The sequence below is a fragment of the Candoia aspera genome, chromosome 2 (assembly GCF_035149785.1).
Source record: "Candoia aspera isolate rCanAsp1 chromosome 2, rCanAsp1.hap2, whole genome shotgun sequence".
In the NCBI taxonomy this organism is placed as follows: Eukaryota; Metazoa; Chordata; class Lepidosauria; order Squamata; family Boidae; genus Candoia; species Candoia aspera.
Window position 1 is genome coordinate 114,446,037 of NC_086154.1, and position 20,220 is coordinate 114,466,256.

Consider the following 20,220-nt stretch of genomic DNA (forward strand, 5'->3'; position numbering starts at 1 on the left):
ATTTGATTTCTCTAGAGTAACTTATTTACAAAACCATTTTTCTTTTCTATGGAGACAGAGAGCAGATCCAGGAATCCAATATTCCTGCCTTGATCTTTCTGACAAAGAGGACTGTCTGGTGTATTTTTTTTTAAACTGTGGAGCCAGCTGTTGAACTTTTCTTAAGTAAATAGTGCAAAGGCATGAGAATCAGGCAATTATTGTTATATATAAGTACTGAGGTCCTTGTTGCTTCAATGCCCCAGATCATTTATTAAATGTTTATGTACTTTATTAAATGCTTGCATTTCATATGTATAGCTTACATGCTATATGACAGCTGTATCCCCTGAACTACTCACAAATGGCTATTGACCCTGCTGTTCTGAGGGATGCTATGACAGGCCTGCCTGCCTGTGTGTATTTATTTATTTATTATTTATTAATCAAATTGATATGGCCGCCCATCTCATCAAAGGTGACACTGGGCGGCGTACAATAATTCAATAAAACAACTTATATAAAAACAATCATACAAATATATATAAAAATCAGTGTTAAAAATTAATTATTAAAGTTAAACTATACAAACCCCAGGCATGGAGAGAGTGAGTATATCCACCTCAGTAATGGAGCCATGTCTCCAGTTCCCTGGGATCCCCAAGCCTGGTGACATAACCAGATCTTGAGGGACTTACAGAACCATCAAGAGCAGGGTTTCTCAACCATGGCAACTTCAAGATGTGTGGACTTCAACTCCCAGAAGCTGGCTAGGGAATTCTGGGAGTTGAAGTGCACACATCTTGAAGTTGCTGAGGCTGAGAAACACTGATCAAGAGGGATGGAGCCAACCTAACCTGGCAGGGGCGAGGGGGAGAATGTTCAAGAAGGCAGGTGCCACAGCAGAGAAGGCCCGCCTCCAGGGACCCACCAAATGGAAGTCCCTGGCAGATGGTAACTGCAGGATGCCTTCTCTGCCAGGTCTAATGGGACAGGCTGATGTAATCAGGGAGGAGTGGTCCCATGCCATGAAGGGCTTTAAAGGTTATAACCACCCAGAGATGAAGCGTTTTATTCGGACATTATTACAGAAAGCTTCCGAAGGACTAGTAATCGATCAGAATTAAGGGGAAAGTACATCCAGCTATGGACGCTCAGGAGAGTTCCCCATCTGGCACCCCGGCTTTCGGCAGCCAGGCCTCAACCCCTGAAATTAGTTTACAAGACCGATACGAGGGAGAACCTCTGAGAATAGGCAAAGCGCGTTTCCCTTTGTCCTAATTGCCACTCCTATAGTTAAGTCTGGCGGGACTTTTAATAGGAAGGCGTGGTTTCCTTTCCTTCAAGAGTTGCCGACGTTTTCCAGTTCCAGGAAAGAGATCGGTCGTAGCCGGCTATAAAGGCGCGCTTTCTCCCGACTACAGCAGCCGCGCGCTGTCCCCGCTGGCTCCGGTTACGTGGTTGCCTGCGGCTGCTGCTGCCCTCGCTGAAAAGACGTCGAGCGGCTGCGAGGATTGGCTGGCGATCGGAGGCCGCCTGCCTCCATGTGACCGTGCGGAGGAGGAAGCCTCGAGAGACGGCAATGGAAGAAGGCGAGCTGGATCAGGGGAAGAGACGGGCCAAGCGCGCCCAGGAGGAGAGCGGGAGCGGGCTGGAAGAGGACCACGGTTCCGCCAAGGGGCGCTTCAGACCCGGGCTGAGGTAGGGAAGGAATGGGAGCCGGGCGGGGGTGGGGGTGTTATAACGGGGCAGCCCTGGAGCGGAGTGATGATCCCGTCTGAAAAAGAAAGCCGATGCATGCCACAGGAGAGGTGGTTGTGCTCTTCGCTGGAGAAAGAGGAGGCATTCTGCACACGCTCAGAGGGCATGCTGGCATCTTATCCAAGGCTCTGCCGTAGCTCGGTTACGCGAATATGTAGTTGGCTTAGTAATGGGAAACGGTAACGTGGTGCTGCCCAAGTTATCATGGACTGGGAGGATTTTCAGTGGACTTTGCATGCTCCCCACCCGTCAGCCCTCATGGCATTTTTTTCAAAGTAGGTGGCTTGCCTGGTGAGCTTCTCTGGCTAACTAGGAAGCTCCCTTTTTTGCCTTCCCAGCCTTGGGTTCTCCTAGGTAGAGGTGAAGTCTGAAAGCAAGCCTGGGTGCTGAGTGCTTCCTGAAGTCTTCAGTGATGGGTTAGAAGTTTCTCTCAACTCTGCATCTCTTGGTTTATATTATTTCCCGTATCTGGAAGTGAAGTCCTGAGTCTCCAGATCAAGCTTAGGAGCTATGAATGGGCAGGTCCCTTGGAATAGCTCTGCTTTCCCTCACTTGGTGGCCTCCTGATGTGTGGCATTCCAGCCCCCTCATTCTCCCAGCTAGGCTGAGGGCCTTGCTAGAGAAGCAGGCTTGACTGGGCAGAGAGAGTACCATATGTCTGAAGCTGCCTCGCCTGGCCGGTAAACTTCCCCAAAAGTCTTGCCGTGCTCTTAGCATCCTGTGGTTTCTAAAAGAAACAGATCTAGCCTGGTTCAAAGGGACTCATCAACCCTCTTCAGAATCTAAGATACTATTAAGGGATGCCTTGATGATGTAATGATGGCAACTTTGCCTGGGTGCTGGGAGGATCACATGGAGCTTCCCCCTCACATAGACTCATCCAGGGTGGCTTAACCAGTAAGACTACAGAACCTTAACCAGCAGGATTTGTCCATATCACCATTATTATACAGGTGAAAGAGAGATCCCCATTAGATCCAGCAGGACTTCCTTGGAGGAAACTGCAGAGATTATAATCTTAGCCTCCCACAATTGGAAACAGGTGGAATTGCATTCCAGGAACTGTGGAATTGCAGAAACCTCAGATGATGAAGCAGGACTTTCCCCACCACAAAACTAGTGTTGACCTGAAATTTCCTGTTCCCACTCTTAATTCTTATCCTGACTCTGTCATGGCATCCAAAGAGTGATTGGTTTAATCCTGCTGGCCTCCTTCTTTAGCACATCACTCGCTGCCAGGCAGAGTATCCAGGAATCATGGCATCAGGGGCATCTGCAAGGAAAAGCTTAAAAAAAAAGTCAAGCTGGTAGTCACAACTGCGCAATTAAAGCCCTGCCTCCTTTGACTTTTTGACTTCCCTGCCTGGACAAACCAGGCAGCATCACAGCCAAGATGGGACATGTCTGGCCTTAGAACCTGTCATCTTGGGGCACCTCCTCTTATATTCCCTTAACACAAGTTTATTAAAGAAAGGAAGAATCATGAACCAAGATGAGGCACTGGAAGCATTTCTTGGGAAGGATTACTTTTCTTTAGGATTTCTCTCCTTCCCATCATTTCACTGTTACACTGTTTCAGCCTCACACCAATGCAGAAAAGACCACACAGCTATGGTGTAAGTGCTGTTGCACCAATCTGGTTGAGTGCTGATGAGCGGTGCTCCCTGATTCCACCTATTATTTACACTGAAAAACTAATTTTTTTAAATTGCTTTTTAAAAAGAAAAAAAATACACAAAGATACATAGGTTATAAAAAATGCATAGCAAGTGCTTAAAAAATAAGAAAAATATAACAGAAATAAAAATAAAAATATGAAATATAATGTGTCATTACAGCAATAAACAATTACAATTCTATATATATTTATTTAATGCAAATAGGATGCAAGTATGTATATATACAGTATATATACATATATATATATATATATATAATATAATTATATAGCCAACATGCTTTTCCCTAAACTACTATATTTTGTAAAGGTGAGTCCCATATTTCATTATATTATCCATACACAGTCTCCTAGCTGGCAAGTGTAATCAGGTCTTCAGTCCATTGAGTAAGTAGGGCTATACATTTTTCTTTCCAATGGTGTAATATCAGTTTTTTGGCCATAGTAACCGCACAGAAAATCCATTTACGTTGTCCTGTTGTCACATTCCATGTACTAGGTAGATAGTCCTCGCTTAATGACCACTCATTTAGCAACAGATCAGACTTATGATGGTGCTAAAACCCGACCTGCAACCAGACCCCACACTTACGACCGTCACAGTGCCCTGCTGTCATGTGATCACGATTCAGGCACTTGGAGATCTGTTCGCGTTTATGACTGTCGCGGCATCCCACGGTCACGTGATCATCATTTTCAACTGTCCCAGCCAGCTTCTGGCAAGCAAAATCAATGGGGAACCACCTGATTTGCTTAATGACCATATGGTTCACTTAATAACTGCAGTGATTTGCTTAGCGACCAAAATTCCAGTCCCAATTGTGGTTGTTAAGCGAGGACTACCTGTATGTAATTCTGAAGAATACTGAACACTGTAATATACTGAACACTGCATGTAATTCAGAAGAACTGAACAGCTAATCTAAAGTCTCTTTCCAGTTGAGCTTGAAATCTGGTGACCACAAAGCTACCTCACCCCTGTAGCTTTCTTGGCAAAAATACTCTAATTATTTTCACTACTGTTACTTGGCAGTGCCTGATGGGTTTATGCACCAAGCTATGCAAATCTGACCACAGTACATCCTGTTGCTATTTTTAAAGCAGCATAAACCTTCTTCAAGGTGAACTTGAATCCTGGTGACCTTGTGGACAGGCCCATGTTGTTTTCTTCACAACAGTACCTAAGTAGGGTTTTGAAAAATGCTGTATCAACTTCTGTAGTGAGAGAATATAAGAATGGTGACTAAGGAGGGTGACTGAGGGCCCCAGTGGAAGGGCATGGTCACCTCTGCCTCAAACACCCCAGAAGTATCTTCCTGATTCTACTCACTAGTTGTCATTTGGTTTAACCTCCTATAGAATGTAGCTGTTTTTTACACTCTTGAGGCTGCCTTTGGTGGGTGCTGATATCAGAGGCAAAATACAACTTGTATTACTTCAGTACTGGTATAGCTGTGGATGCCTCATTCATGAGCTGGTGAGGACCCTGTCATGAAAACCAAGGGGCAAAGAATGATGGTTCCATGGCTATGTGCAAGTGGGGACATGGCCCTGGTCAGAGATTGGAGGCGCATTCATTTATTATCCTGCATTCATTGGCAAAACCTTTGCCCATGTAACCCCAAATCAGGGCCATGTTGCTGATAGAATTGAACTCCATTTATAATTGGTCTCTCTTCTAGGCCAAATTTTATTGCAGTCTCCTCAGAATCTAAATCTAGAGCAACCATTGCAGAAAATGTGATCCTCTGCATTTAAATCCTTCAGATAAGGATACTATTGGGCAGCAGACACTCAGCACTTTACTGGAGATAGTTTGTTCATCAAAATCTCCACCAAGACAGTTGCCTGTTTTGGTGTCTTGTCAGTGCCAGTCAAATATTTGTTTGTTTGATCTTACAGGCTACTTATATTTTAATTTTAAAAAGAGAGAAATAATTTTAACTGGTAGGGAGTTTTGTGTATGTTTCCTTGTATAATGATCCTGTACTGATTTTATTGTTTTGTTTGCAGTCAGACACATATTATCTGCTTGAATGTAGAGAAATAAATAAATATGACCATCTGTATAATAAAGAAATCTCCCCACAATATGAAGAGTTTTTTGGGGGGCGGGTGGGAATGCAACTTTTAAAAATGCTCTTTTAGGATGTATTAATGGGACCAGCGAGTCCAATTTGCAGGAAGCAATCTCTACTCTGCCTTAGGCCCCAGTCGAAATACTGTATCTAGTTCTGGGTATCACAGTCCAAAAAGACATAGAGGAACTGGAGCAAGTTCAGAGAAGGTCTGCTAAAATAGTGAGGGGACTGGAAACAAAGTCCTATGAAGAATGGTTGAAGGAACTGGATATGTTTACTTTAAAGAAGAGAAGACTAAGGGTGTCATGACAAGTCTTCAGATACCCAAAAACCTGTCACAGAAAGGAGGAAGAGGGCCTGTTTGCTGTTGTCCTGGAGGGCAGGACCAGAACCAGTGTGTTGAAACTACATGGAAGTAGATTCAAATTAGATATTAAGAGGAATTTCCTGTTGTTAAGAGGTGTCAACCAGTGGAACAGGCTGCCAGTGGTATGATGCTCTTTATTAGAGGTCTTCAAACAGAGGATGGATAGCCATCTGTCTAAAATGCTTTAGCAGATCGTGCACTGAGCAGGGAGTTGGACTAGATGACCTCTAAGTCATATGGCTCTATATTTCTATGATCCTTCTGATTCTTTTTCCTTTTTTCAGTTTGCAGCAGGATATGGAGAGCCAGAGATCTTCCATTCTCCATAGAGTGGTCAGTTTTGCTCCTGATCCACTCCCTGGTATGATTTGGTGTTGGGTGGCTTGCATTTTTGCCCCTCAGGAGTCAGTATACTCCTCTGCCTGAAGATGTAGGCAGTAACCTCTGAACCTCTCTTTCCAGCCCGGCAATATGACAGGCGCACCACTGAACCAATCAGCTTCTACCTCTCTGGCTTGGAAGAGCTGCTTGCTTGGAAACCCACCAGGGACGATGCTTTCAACGTGTCTACTGAACCTTTGGCTAAACACCAGCCCCTGCTTGAGAGCCACCAGCCCCGCACCCTGGTCTGCCATGACATGAAGGGGGGCTACCTTGAAGACAGGTGGAGAATGAAGCAGACTTTGTAACTGATTCTCTGCTAAAATTGCTGGGGCCATGCCATACCTCCTGGCTCTCCTGGATAGGATTTCATATGCTCACCTGCCAGGGATTCCTGGTTAGTTGGGGTGGCCAGATGAAGCATTCAAACCAAGACTCATAAAAGCATTTCATATACATTGTCTTATAATTCGCACAGTGGTCCTTCAGCATATTATTATTACCTTCATATTGAAAATGGAGTGTGCAGGAGGAGTGTTCAGGTGGAGGTTTGAATAAAAGCTTCCCAGATTACATGTTTAAAGCCAAACTATGTGTGACATCAGTGGTGATGTCAGTCAGTCTTCCCCAACCTGAGCATCTTCCATTCACATCCTGGACTTCAATTCCCAGAATGTTCAGCAATGTCATGTTGGCCCAGGAATTCTGGGTGTTGAAGTCCACACATCTGCAAAACTATGTGGGGGTGGATGGGGTAAATAGTGGGCTTTGAATTTTTTTTTAATTCTGTGAGTCCCCTCCACATGCTCTGGATGAGGGCTGTAACTTTGTAGAGGTTTGGGGTTTGTTGGTAGGGGTTCTCCAGACTGGAGTGGTCTAGGGTGAAAGGTACTGCAAGGTGCTAAAATGATCCAAGAGAGTTGCCCTTCCCCCCCGTCTGGTTTCTGGCATCTCTCTTCCACTCAAGGGATCTGGTCCCCAGGCAGCCCTTTTAGCTTTACTGTGTGTCATTCAAAGCAAGCTGCTGCTTTATTGGCTTCCTGTACTCCTTGAAATTGGCCTTGGAATGCTTGCACTAAAAGAGAATGGGAATTAAGTTTGGCTTCAGCAATTATCAGGGGAAATCCAGTTGTTAACTGTAAAACCTCCTAAGGGAGGGTGGCAGCTGGGCCTCCCTTGCTTCAGGTAGAGTAGAATAAACAATAAACGGCCTTGGCTGGTTTGAGTAGCCTGAACAGCCTGATAAAATACTAAGAGCAACTTTGGCCTGGGGGGAGCAAAGCCCGTCAGCTGAATGCATTGCACCCCTTTGGGCTTTGCTAAATTTCTCTCCCTGCTTCCCCTGCTGCCTCTGCAGGTTCATCCAAGGTGCAAAGGTGCGTGACCCCTACGTGTTCTACCACTGGTGCTACATCGACATCTTTGTTTACTTCAGCCATCACTCGGTCACCATCCCCCCAGTGGTGTGGACTAACGCTGCTCACCGCAATGGCGTCCTCATGCTAGGTGGGTTTAAGGAGATGGCGAATGGCCTGAGAAGAGCCCTTCCCTGAAAGTGGCACTGTTCAGGGCATGCATTAAGGAGGTACTCATGTTCCTGGATAACTTCCCTGTCCTTCCTGCTGAGATGGAAAGCTCCACTTCTGGAGGATGAAATCAGTCTCCTGCCCGTTAATTGTGTACTTGTGTCATGCTTTAACTATTGCTGGCTGGGTGTATTCCTGTTATCCCTCCTCTTTCTGGGAGTTCCTGCGAACACATGGGAACTTGTCACCTGCCCTGGCTGAGGTGCTAGATTAGGACTGGGGAGACCTGAGTTCAAGCCCGTCTTCAGCCACAGAAACTCACTGGGTGTCTTAGGACCTGTTACTCTCCCAGCCCAACCTGACAGTTGTTGGGATAAAATGAAAGGAGATAACTAGATAACCCCCCTTGAACTCCCAGGGGAAAGGCTCCCATTTTGAATCGATAAACATTATTTAATCAATAAAAATAATAATAGCAAGCAAGCTGGGTTACTCTCCTTTGGGAATAGTTTGCAAACCCAGTGGGTTGTGGTGTGGCTCCTTAACATCTCTGATGGCATCCCTCTTTTTTGGCTCTGCTTTATGATGGAGACCATTTCTGACTTTTCTGACATTTATCTTGTTGTCACTTTCATCTGCTGTGGCCTTTCCAGAAGCATTTGGTTGGCCAGAGTGGGGGGCAAAATACTGGACTTGGTCAGTCTTCGGTTCGATCCAGCAGGGCTCCCTTATTTTCTTCTTTAGCATGTCCTTGGTTGATATTCCTTCTTAACGCTAACTTCCTCCTGGCTTGGCGAGAAAGATTTTGAAGACGACGGGAGCTAAGAGAGTCAGCGTCTCCCTGTGTTGCTTCTCCTGCTTGCAGGAACGTTCATCACGGAGTGGGCAGACGGTGAGAAGATGTGCGAATCATTTCTGGCAGGCGAGGAGGAAGCATATCGTGCTGTGGCTAAGCAGCTGGCTGCAATCGCAGAGTTTTATCGTTTTGATGGCTGGTTGATCAACATTGAGAACTCTTTGAGTGTAAGCCAGAATTGCTTCCTGGTTGCCCTCTCCCTGCAGTCCTGGATCTATGCTAGTCCTAAGCCAGGATGGAGCTTACTTCACTTACAAAGAGCTGGCCTCACAGCTATTCCTGAAACTCGCAGGATCTGTATTCCTGCGGGCATAAAGTGTATATTACACAACCATAGGTACATTCTGTATAGATACATTCTGTCTTGTCTGTTCTGGCCTTGGTTCTTGAAAGATCCTGGTGTCTACAAGAGATGTAGCAAGGAAGGGGAGCAACCAATTTTTCCCGCAGCTTGTGCAGAAACTAAAAGTAACCACAGCAATCAAAAGTTAAAGACTTTTGGCTAGTTAAAGCTTTTGATAGTTCTGACTGCTATATACAGACTTCCATGTTTGTTTATTTTACATCATTGATATCCTGCCCACTGTCAGAAACTCTAGGTGACGCACATCAGATTAGAAATAACATTAAGCCCCCACAGTTAAGAGAAAGACATAACACTTTATTACAAAAACAGCACCCCCAACCTGGGACTGATGCCTCAGGCCTCAAATGTTTCCTGGAAAAGTTGAGTTTCCAGAAGCGGGACGGGGACCATCTGGAGCTTGCGGGGTAGTGTGTTGCAGAGGGCTGGGCCTTCCAGTGAGAAGGTCTGCCCCCAGGTTCTTGTCTCCCTAATTCCTGTGGAGCACCCCCTTTTCTGCTGGTCAAACAGGACGTTTGTATGTATACAACTTGCTCTTTGTGTGTTTTAGAATTAGCTGTAGTGTGCTTTCCTACTTCATTTATTTATTTAATCAATCAGTTTAGATGGCTGTCCAACCCCCAGATTGTGACTCTGGGTGGCTAACAGAGGATTAAAACCAATACTAAACTGCAAAAATAAAATAGCAGAAAGGAAGAAGACATGATGCAATTGAGGCCAGCTCACAATCCTTCAGCCCCAAACCATTTCAGATGGGCTCATCCACTGCCCTGACCCAGTGCCTGGGGAGAAGCCAGTCTTTGAGGCCTTATGGAAGGCCAGCAAGGTTGGGGTCATCCAGATCTGGGGAGGGGGGTCAGCTGTCCCAGAGGGAAGACATCACAATAGAAACCAAAGCTGGGGCTCACAAGTGGAGGTGTATTAAGGACAGCAAGGCAGATGGTGACGGGTTCAGGAAAATGGCAACTTGAAAACTTTTGATTCCAGGATCCACAATCTTTTTTGTAGATTTAGGATCCATTCCGTTTCCTCAGCCATATCCTTTCCCTATCACAGATAGGAGATGGGGGCAGATGTCTTTCAGTTACATTGAAATCTGAATATTCATTACTAGAAGTCACTTGGATGGTAGCCCACAGAGAAGATGAGATTTTATGTGGAAAGTCACTGAAGGTATTCTCTGTAAAAGCTGATTTTCAGCACTCGCTGTAATCAAAACGAAATATCAAAGTAGACTGAATGTTCTGCCATCTTTAAGACTAGAATAAATCTTATGCCATGTATTGATGAAATAATATTGTTGGCTGCAAGGTCATAAAACATGTTTTATTTCAATACTCCCTTTACTTTTCTTCTTTTTGTAGAAACAGTCATAAGTTTTCATCATTAAAATTATATAGATTGTCTGCTATTCCATGGACTTTAAAAGTTTAAGGAAAACTCCTACAGATGATGGACATAGTTTTCTGTAGGAAGGTATGGCTTTCTGCTGCAATCCAGAGTTTGAAAACTACAAGGGATGATTAATTGATGGTTTGCAAAGCAGGGTGACTGTGTTTAGCTTTCCTGGCAGGTTTTGGCAGCCCAGAGGATGCCCCGTTTCTTGCAGCATCTGACAGCCGAAGTGCACAGACTGGTGCCTGGAGGGCAGGTGTTATGGTATGACAGCGTCCTGCAGAGTGGAGAGCTCAAATGGCAGAATGAGCTCAATGAACAAAACCAGTGAGTCCGGTATTAACTTCCTTTCCCACCTCTCTCTCTCTCCAAAAATCCGAGAACAGGAAGAAGAGCAGGGCGTCCAAACCAAAGGGGCTGTGTGCAGTCCTACTGAACTTCTGTCCCCATGTAGGCTCTTCTTGACATACTTGTCATGCAGTTTGGGTGAATTTTACAGTAATGAAGTAAATAAATGCCCCACATGCCATGGAATGTGGTGGCATTTATAAGAGTCAGTAAGTGGATTGCTAGCGTGGAGCAGCTTTGGGGAAATTTCCATCTTCTGACCAAACAAGTTGGAAATGTTGTTGTGAAAAATGGAACAGGAGAGTCATTTGGTTCTTTGAAAGAAGACCAAATTGTGAATGTCAGTGCAAGCCCTACATGTGCAAGCCCTAAGTTAAGTCAGTAAGCTGGTGACTGCCCTGACCTTTGGGGCTCAATGCATGATGGTCTGCCCTGCCAAAGCCTGTGGAAGGGAGGGGCAGTCATATCCACTTGGTAATGAACAAAGCACCATGGAAAGAGCCAGTTGTTTTTTTGCCTTGGCCATCCTTGTGTCAGTGGAGGAATTAGCAGACTTGGGCTACAAGGAGCCATGAAGGTGGAAAATATGTTCCCATTCTCATGCCCTCCAGATTGGTTTGGATTGCAATTAATAGAAAGTGGCTATTCAAGCTGGATTTGTAGACAAATCTGGAAGGCTTCAGGATGGAGAAGGGTGAGCTGGAGCCCTCTGGGCCCATTAAATGAAAAGTCATAGAGAGATTTCCGGGAGACCCCTAAATGTCTCTGTGCCTTGGTTGGCAAGGCCTGGCTCCTGATTTGCCTCCCTTGCTTATGCATGTGCAGAGTTTATTTCGATGTTTGTGATGGCTTCTTCACCAATTACAACTGGAAAGAAGAACACCTGTTGCGAACTAGAGAGGTGGCCAATAGTCGTCGGACTGACATCTACGTCGGGGTTGATGTGTTTGGACGAGGTGATGTTGTGAGCAGCGGCTTTGATACTAAGAAGGTAGGCTGGCGGGCACCCTGGCTGATGGGAGGCTGCCTTGGAAGCGTTGGCTATGCCAGGCAGGGTGCATCATCCTGCAGTGTTCATTCTGGTTCTGTCTGGGGACCACCAAGAACTAAAAGCCTGTCACATTTGGCATAAATGACCCTGTTAGACCAGCCTGTCTCTCTGCCAAGATAATTGGTCCTTGGGGGAGGAAGCTGTTTTCCCAAACCAGCCATGTTCTAGAGCCCCACACTGGAAAAATGGTGATTCTTGTTCCTTGTGTCTCTTCAGTCACTGCAGATGATTCGGGAACAGGGTCTTTCGGTGGCCATCTTTGCGCCTGGCTGGGTGTATGAGCACCTGGGCCCAAGAGACTTCCTGAAGAATGAGGACAAGTAAGACCTATGTGGGGAAGGACTTTCTTCTAGGGATGGCCTGCAGGAGCCCCCATTGAGGGGTTCATCTCTTTGGGGCTCTGGGCTGAGCAGGCCTGGCAGGAGAAGATTTTCAAGCCCATGGAGATGTAGCCCTTTTTGCTGCCTTAGTCAGGTCCCTGATGAGGTGGTCTCTGAGGTAACACAAAGACTGTTCCTATGACACCCTCTTTCCTCCTTGTAGATTCTGGGCCCTGCTGACGCAGCTACTGTCTATTCACCACATTGTCTCCCTCCCCTTTTGCACCAGCTTCAATCTGGGTATGGGAAACCAACACTTCAGTCATGGACAGGTAGGAGCATGTGGGAAAGAGACACTGGAGAGGATGAATGGAGCTGGGGGCGAGCAGGCAAGAGGTGGTGCTGTCATCCTTCTCCTTGTGACTCAACCCTCTTGGGGCCAGAGCTAGCCTTTCATGACCACCTTGCTGATCAGTGGGCTCCTACGGAGATCAAGGGCCAGCACTGTCTTCCAAATGTCACAAAGGGAGTTCTGTGACTAGCTATTGGTCTTGAGTCTTTTTCTAGGACTCTCCCTTGCTGACTTATTTTCCATCAGCTTTCCTTGAGGTCCATGAGACTAGCTCTAGGATTGCAGCCTCTGCGTCTTAGAATTTCAGTGTATTTCAAGGGCAGATAGAAAGTGGGACAACCTTTGGAATAGCCATTTTTCCCCCCTTGGAGAATGGGCAAAGTGCTTGCTGATCAGGAGGGAACCTCTGTACATGTTCAGTACTTTGGGAAAGAAGAGGGTTATATATTAGAAAATGAAAGGGTGTGTCTAGTGCAGGAGGTTTGCTGCTTTCAGGTGGGGAAAGAGGGCATTTGTGCTGGAAGCTGAGTCTTCAAAGGCTACTAAAATGCAAGATGCAAATGTTTGGGGCTCCCAATGCAAATGGCCTTTGCATGTGCAAGAGCAGTCCCACTGTGCACTACCTGCTTTGGAAGTCAACCTATCCCAGCTCAGCCTGCAGTGGCTCTTTTCTCTGCTCAGGAGATGAGGACGGAGCCGTGGTACAACCTGAGTGCTCAAGAGGTCCAGCCAATATATGGCAGCCACAGGACACCTGATGGGGGCTGGGTGCGGACCCGGTGCTGCCTGCAAGAAGCCTGGTGTGGGGGCAGCTCCTTGCTGCTGGAGGGGGCCATCCCCCCCAAGGCTCGTCATGTCACAGCAAGGTGAGTGCTGGCTGAGGTGAAAGTCCTTGGTGGCATATATATCTTTCTCGAAGCTGATACCCTCCAGTTGGAGTTGCAAGATCCGCCTCCCAAACCCTTCTCTCTCTTTCTGGGCACACCTTCCTCCTACAGGGACCCCTTAGCTCAGTGATACAGCTCTAGGAAAGCGTTACATCCCACTTCTACTTTCTCTTCAATGCAAGCACTGAATGCAAGAAAAAAGATACAAGAAGTGTGAAAAGAGATACAAGGAGAAAAAAAGAAAAGATATATAAAGAAGTGACTTCTGATCTTCTTTACAGCAGTTACAAACTTACTCTCTCCCCTCCCTCATTAAAATTACATCGTAATTCCCTTCTTCCCATATTCAGCAGGTCAGTCCTCCACTTCATCCCGTAGGCTTCCCCTTATCATGCAGTGAAGAATTAAGCCCCCCCCCCACCCTTGTTGGTCTCTTAGCCCTAAATCAAAAGCTTCCATTTCTCAGGGCCCTCTGTAAGCCACTGAGAGATCACTAGCTTTATTCTGCCAAATCAATCCACAATGAAGAAGTCATGTTTTTGTCCTGCAGCAAAGCAGAAGCTTAAGTGCTCAAATGTGGAACAGTGAGATCTGCATAGGGAGGTCCACTCAGAAACAAAGATCTCTATCAGCTGAGGGCCAAGGTGGATGAAAAACCAATTTCCATCATCCAGTTGGCTAATAGTTATGATTGTGGCTTGTGGAAGAGATGCCATCTGCACAGCCCTTACTGAAAGAAAGGAATGTCAAAGGCAGCAGCATCATCTTTCCTGCCCTCCTCTTTCTAGGCTCTAACAATGACACATGTCCAACTTCGAAATCAGAGTTTCTGCATTAGATTATGACCAGTGATTCCAGAAGCCTTTGTGGTGCTGAGCACCTGTGGGGAAGACCAGATTCCCACCTGTTGCCCGTGGTCCTTCCTTCACAGCCCCAAAGGCCTGCTATCTGGAAACTCAGAGGCTTCTTCTCTAGGTGCTGTTTGAAGCCTGACTGTGCTGGACTGTAAAACACGTGGTGAGCCTCTGCCACTAAACAGGCTCCCCACTTCAGGCTTCCTCTTTCCAGTCTTAGAGGTGGCAATGGAGAGGGAGACATCAGGGATGCTAGCTAAGCAGGATCTTCCAGAGATACCTTGTCCTTTCTCCAAAGTGTAGCATCAGGGCATTTTTGAGGGCAGCAACGCAATGAACCAAGTAGGCTGAGTGTGATAACCAAGGGGGCTCCTGAATAGTTTCTCTGACTATAAATGGCCTCTTACTGAAGCAGCTTTTGATGTCTGTTGCTTAGAATATGTATCTCTCATATGTCATCAAGATGTTTAAATACTCTGTCAGTCCTCTCTCATGTCACCTGCCTGGGTCCACACACCTAATTTAGAGGTCAGAATAAGGGAGTTGTGCTTTCCAATTTCAGCCATTAGGTTTCTCTCTTTGCCTCCATCTAACCAAGTCTGCTTTAAGTTGGCAAAGTTGATTGATGACTGCTTACAGTAGTAGCAGTTCAATCGAGGGCAGGATATAAATGCTATTATTGCTATTGTTGTTGTTCTTGTTATGATCAGCAGCATTTATATCCTGCCCATGAGTGTCCACAGGCCCCTGTTGCTTTCATCCAAATGACAAAAAGCCATACCGTGCTGTTGCGCCCCCAGCTCTGCCCCTTTGTGCCATGCATGCACCATCACAATGCCTTTACAAAAAGGGCAGAGCTTGCGTTTTCATGCTGTGGTGCTGCTTTTGACAGACTGACCCATCTGAACCCCCTGCCCTTCCTGGAGCTGCTGATCCCCTCGTTTCTTTGAGAGCAAAGGAAACCTTACATAGGGAGGAGGGGGAGCTTCTCATTTTACCCCCCCCCCAACTAGAATTCAAAGTTCACCCTTTCTAAGGCTCAAAGAGGCAACGGGCAATCATAGAAGAGCTGGGCTCCCCTGGAGCCTATTGCCTGGACCCCTCCCTGTCAGATGTGTTCCTCTGGCCGGTGGGTCTGCCTCAAGGAAGCTGCAGCTCTGGCTCTGTGTCAGAAATCTGGTCATCAGAACTGGGGTGGCAGCCAATGGAAGCGGGGGGAGAAGTGATGGAACCAGTGGTTTGGAAGAGAAGAGAGGAAGCCACCTTCCCTATCAACTGGGTTCCCATCAAAGTATGGATGCACAAAGACAAAATCGGAACAGAAGATTCTCCAGGCCTTCTGAATGAGAGAGTCACGAGGAAAGCGAAGGAAAAACATATACCAGTGGTGCTTTGCCTGCTTGGCCACAAAATACCCATCTTCACTTGCTGTCATTGAACAATTAAAAAGCGTCTCTGTTAGGATCTCCGATATGACTCTGGGTCTGAGCCGGTATGCCTCCCAGCTACTGTAAGAGAAACCCTAGAATGTCAAATGTTTGGGAGAGGTTTGTAAAGATTCCTCTTCACTGATGTAGCAAATTTTGAAGGGCTCCAATCACAAAGAACAAACAGACAGAGCAACACCAGGATATGTTTTTTTCTCATTGTTTTGCTCATGCATTTTTAGAATCCGTTGAGAAACATTCTTTTGCGATGTTGTCTGGGCTGCCCTTAATCCCTTAAATTGGCTGTACTCTTGGTCCTAACCAAGCCTGCGGGCCACCTGTTGAGAAAGAGTGTTTTGGGTTGTCTTGAATTTGAAAGGCCAGAGAGGCTGGGTGTGTTCCTGTGGAGCATCTCCCTTCTGGCTGCTGCTGCAGAGAATTTGAAATGTTCTCTATGAGGAAGTCTCATTCCCTCTCTCTCCCTCAAGGCGCTTTTTAGTCCTGGAGGCCTCAGACTCAGATTCTGCCCTTGTTCAGAAGAGAGGATAAAGTTGGGACTGTTTTTCACTCTGTGGGGAATCCCAGGATAGATGTGATCACAGAGGGTGGGGCTGAAGTGAAAAATGAAAACAAGAAAAGTAAGAAACATGAAGGTAAACTATTTGTTTGTGCCAGGGCTGCATTAGTTAATCATAGGGAAATTGGCATGGCTGTGTTTGATCTGGCCAGGAATAGATTAACGCCCTCATAAAACACGGCGGCGGCAGCAGCAGCTTCCAAAAGGCCCCTGTAATCCGGGGGAGGTGGGGGGGACACACACCCGACTCCTGGAGGAAGGGGAGTGGGGAGAGAGAGTTGGAAGGGAATGAAGAGCAGCTGTCAAGTGAAAAATTGGGATGGGCATCTTTTAGGGGGGGGGAAAGGATGTTTTAATTAAAACCCCAGAAGGTACTGAGTGGAGCTAATCAAGGCTCCTATACAGAATGGCAAAACGAAGTGTCTGTGTCTCAAAGAGTATACAGTCCAAGGGTGAACCAACAGTTTGGTGTGGATGTTAAAAAGTATTTTAGTGAAGGTTGTGATTGGCTGGAGTGCGGAGGAAAAAATACAGTTGGAAGTATTTAAGTGTAACGGAACAAACAAACAGGCTTACTCATAGCAGGCTAGCAAGTTATATCTTATCACAGAAATGAAATTTCATAGAAAGGGTTGAAAAAGTTGATTCCCTTCCTTCTGCCCATTTCTACAAAACCACTCAAATAGTCTGAAGACTGTTGTGCATGACTTATTCTGAATGTATTATACCAGGTCTCTTTAAAAATGAGTTTAAATAATGGTAGTTAATTAGTTAGTTTAAATAATGGTAATTAGTTAGCTACCTAGTTAGCTAATGGTAGTTAGTTAATGCCATCCATTACACACCTTTGACAGTGGCCTGTCCCAAACAGGAACAAATTTGAGAGGACTGTCAAAGCTAGGAAGTAAAACAAACCAGACAGGACTCAATATTTAAGTGATCCAGTTAGATTCTGCTACAGATACTTTTACAACTAAAATAAGGTCCACGCTGTATGGTGCATTAGTTATAGAGGCCTTTTTAATCTCAGCTCTGTGCTCCAGAATGCTGTATGGACAACTGAAAGGTCCTTGGGAAGGCGTAAACTCTTGGCCTCCGTCCATTGCTCATCAGAGCCCCATGGTGCCCTGCTCCATGTGCAAGGAGGGCTGGTGGGAAGGTGTTTTTTGGCCTGGGCCTTCAAGAGCCTTTTCATTTGCAGATGGAGCTGTGCTACCTCATGGCCCAGAGTTGGCAGTGACGGTGTATTCTCTGTCTCTCTCCCTGTCTGGGGCTTGGGGGGTTACCAGGCTATTCTCATTCCAGATGCCAGCACCCTCTCGATTATTCCTGGTCTTGATTTTCAAACACAAGTCCCATTCCCACGCCATGGCCCTTGCACCATTGCTCAGCACCCGAGAATTGTTGCCACATCCTGGCAGGGGTGCATCTGCTGTACCAGGTAAGCCTTTTTGCCCTGAGGACTCCTTGCATGGTTGCTTGCAGTGTTCTTGAAGTGGCCCAGCAGGTGCCCCTCTGAGGTTCACTGGCTCACTTCTCTTTCCCCTGCTCTGTTGGATGTTTCTTCCTCAGCAGAACCCACACGACATGCGCCCTCCCTGCTTCGCACACCTCCTCCTGACCTCGCCCGGTTACTCAGAGGAGGTGAACAGCACGGGGAACATGGCTGGCAAAGTCGGTGAGTAAATGGTAAATGGCAGAAGGCTGTCTCTGCTCATTTTTTGCAATGAGATTGCTTCATAGGTGGCAGCAGCTCCCTCTTGTTACTACTCTCCCCTTGTTCTGTAGCATCATATCACATGCTCCTCTGTAGAGAGGAGCCTGTTGTCATCTTTACCCCTCCAGCATCATGCCCCTGAATAGTGGTGGTGCAACATAAATGAAAGAAGGACCAAAAGGTTGGCTTCTCTGCCTGGTCACAGAAGCGTGGTGAACAGTATGGGAGGGGCTTAGCGATACCATGCCAACCAGCGATGTCTCATCTTTCCCACTCCTATCCTCTTGCTAGATGCTATGAATTGGAGCTCCAGAATTGCTTCCTGGATGAACTCTCCCTCACGGTGTCCTGTCATCAACCTGGACAGGAGGAGATCCCCTTTACTTGCCACCTGGGCAAGATCTGGGTAAGGAAGTTGTGGAAAGCAATAGGGAAGTGCCAGGAAAATCTGCAAGGGGGGTGGGGAGTGGGAGTGGGGTCAGCTACTTTCTATTAGTTACCCAATATGGCTAGGAAGACCCTCCATGATCTGGGCCCTTGTTCGCTAAAACAATGGTTGCTTCAAAACAGGCTTTTGCTCCCCATGAGAATGGCTGAAAAGTTGCCATCCCAGCTGGTCTGTCCAGTATGCTGCTGCTTCCTCCTTGGTCTTCATACCAAGGTTATTCTCTCTTACGTTTGCTCAGCCTGGTCATGCCAGCCAGGTGCTCTTGAGATCTTAATCCATTCGTCTGACACCCCCCTATCAATGCAAAGCATCTAACTATGCCAGATCCTGCAAGTACTTGCCCTGAGGAGAGGCCCCTGGGGCAACGATTGCTTGGTCCAGGCTACCTGAGCGTCCCTCTTTGCCCCATTATCTCATCACTGCTTTCCAGCGCTTTGGTACGAATCTACCCCAATTGCTTGGTGACCACCTTCCTCCCTTTTATAACTGTGATGGTGACAGGTGAAAGGTCCCCTGTGCAAGCACCAGTCATGTCTGACCCTTTGCAGGGACCCTGCTTTCGCGACATTTTCTTGGCAGACTATAAAGCGGGGTGGTTTGCCATTGCCTTCCCCAGTCGTCACCTTCCCCAGTGAACTGGGTGCTCATTTTACTGACCTTGGAAGGATGGAAGGCTGAGCCGACCTGAGCCGGCTACCCGAGAATCCAACTTCCGCCGGGATCGAACTCCGGTCGTGGGGAGAGTTTCAGTTGCAATACTGCTGCCTACCACTCTGCGCCACACGAGGCTCCTTTTTATAACTACCCAGTGTTTTTCCTTATAGGTGCTGGATGCTGCCTCCCTGCGCTCGCTGCTAGCTCCCAATGCTACCAGTTCCATGTTGCCCATAGATGCTGCCCATGTCCATTGGCACCGGCCTTCAGCTGAGCAGCTCTCCGTCAGTCTCACCTTGAGCTGGACTTACCCTCCCAGCAAGGCCACTTGCTTCCGTGTGCACCACCGGAGCGGGTTGTGTGACAGAGGCTCTGAACCGCCTCTTCTCCTGCTTGGGGAAGCCCATGCCTGCCTGTACCGCGTGACTCAGCTAGCGGTGCCTGACCCTGGTGCTGCGGCTTCGTGCCACCTGGAATTCCTGGTGGAGCCAGTCCCTAACGATGGGAGCCACATCGACCCTGCCATATGGGGAAAGCTCCTTTTTGTGTACTCAAGCCCAAAGTTACCTGAGCGCGCTGCCACAGTTTCTCCACGCCCGTGGCAATAACATACCCTTAATTTTTGGTGGGTGAAGATTCTGTCCAAGATCTGTGTTAGGAGGCATCCTCTTAATAAAGCCTCTTTGTTGCCTTCATTAGAGTTATTTCTTTGCTCAAGACACAGTCCTGTTGTCCCACAGAACTGACATTCAGGAGCCAAAGATAAATGCCCAGAAGGCAAACATTTTAATATAACAGTTTACAGATGCTAGAAAAGACATATTTGGATATCCACGGATCTGGTGTACTTGGCAGGGAATAGAATTGCCCAGAACAGACTTATTAATGGCCAGCATAGCCTTCAGACCTTACTTTTAAAATGAAAACATCCGTTCACTGCACTGTTACAAACAGCAGTGTCATTAAGATGGAAACAGATGACAGTTGTCATTTCTGTTGATTCCAATTGGATCACTTTAACAAGCATAGAGGGAAAATCATCAGCTCTCATCAGTGGGGAGCTTTGTACTCTATGAAATAGGGTGGTAACTTTTAGAAGGCTAAGGATGAGGCCAGTGTCACAATTTTTGAAAACTGGGTGAGAAAGTTTCAGTTTCTTAATAAATAGCCAATAGAGCAGTGTTTCTCATCCTCAGC

General features: G+C 46.7%; 1 protein-coding gene across 3 annotated transcripts; it reads left to right on the forward strand.

Annotated features, from left to right (window-relative positions):
- The first annotated feature begins 1,556 nt into the window (after positions 1–1,556).
- On the forward strand, positions 1,557–19,717 carry ENGASE (endo-beta-N-acetylglucosaminidase). Of its 3 annotated transcripts, none has more exons than XM_063293342.1 (14): positions 1,557–1,680; positions 6,151–6,227; positions 6,329–6,530; positions 7,605–7,753; positions 8,639–8,796; positions 10,567–10,715; positions 11,562–11,727; positions 12,004–12,107; positions 12,331–12,439; positions 13,141–13,325; positions 17,494–17,645; positions 17,777–17,882; positions 18,213–18,327; positions 19,194–19,717. In XM_063293342.1, the coding sequence occupies exons 1-14, from the start codon at positions 1,562–1,564 to the stop codon at positions 19,629–19,631; spliced, it is 2,229 nt and encodes a 742-aa protein (XP_063149412.1). In that variant the 5' UTR covers positions 1,557–1,561; the 3' UTR covers positions 19,632–19,717. The 3 variants fall into 3 exon arrangements, with proteins under 3 accessions (XP_063149412.1, XP_063149413.1, XP_063149414.1); XM_063293343.1 differs by having other exon boundaries at positions 17,780–17,882; XM_063293344.1 differs by lacking the exon at positions 1,557–1,680 and having other exon boundaries at positions 6,151–6,199.
- The last annotated feature ends 503 nt before the right edge of the window (positions 19,718–20,220 follow it).

What these genes read in the sequence shown, in the direction of transcription:
- ENGASE (XM_063293342.1), top strand. Translation starts at nt 1,562, where the DNA reads ATGGAAGAAGGCGAGCTGGATCAGGGGAAGAGACGGGCCAAGCGCGCC. An exon ending in GCTCGTCATGTCACAGCAAG is followed by an intron (nt 13,326 to 17,493) that starts GTGAGTGCTGGC and finishes GGGGGTTACCAG; the next exon opens with GCTATTCTCATTCCAGATGC. An exon ending in GGGTGCATCTGCTGTACCAG is followed by an intron (nt 17,646 to 17,776) that starts GTAAGCCTTTTT and finishes TTTCTTCCTCAG; the next exon opens with CAGAACCCACACGACATGCG.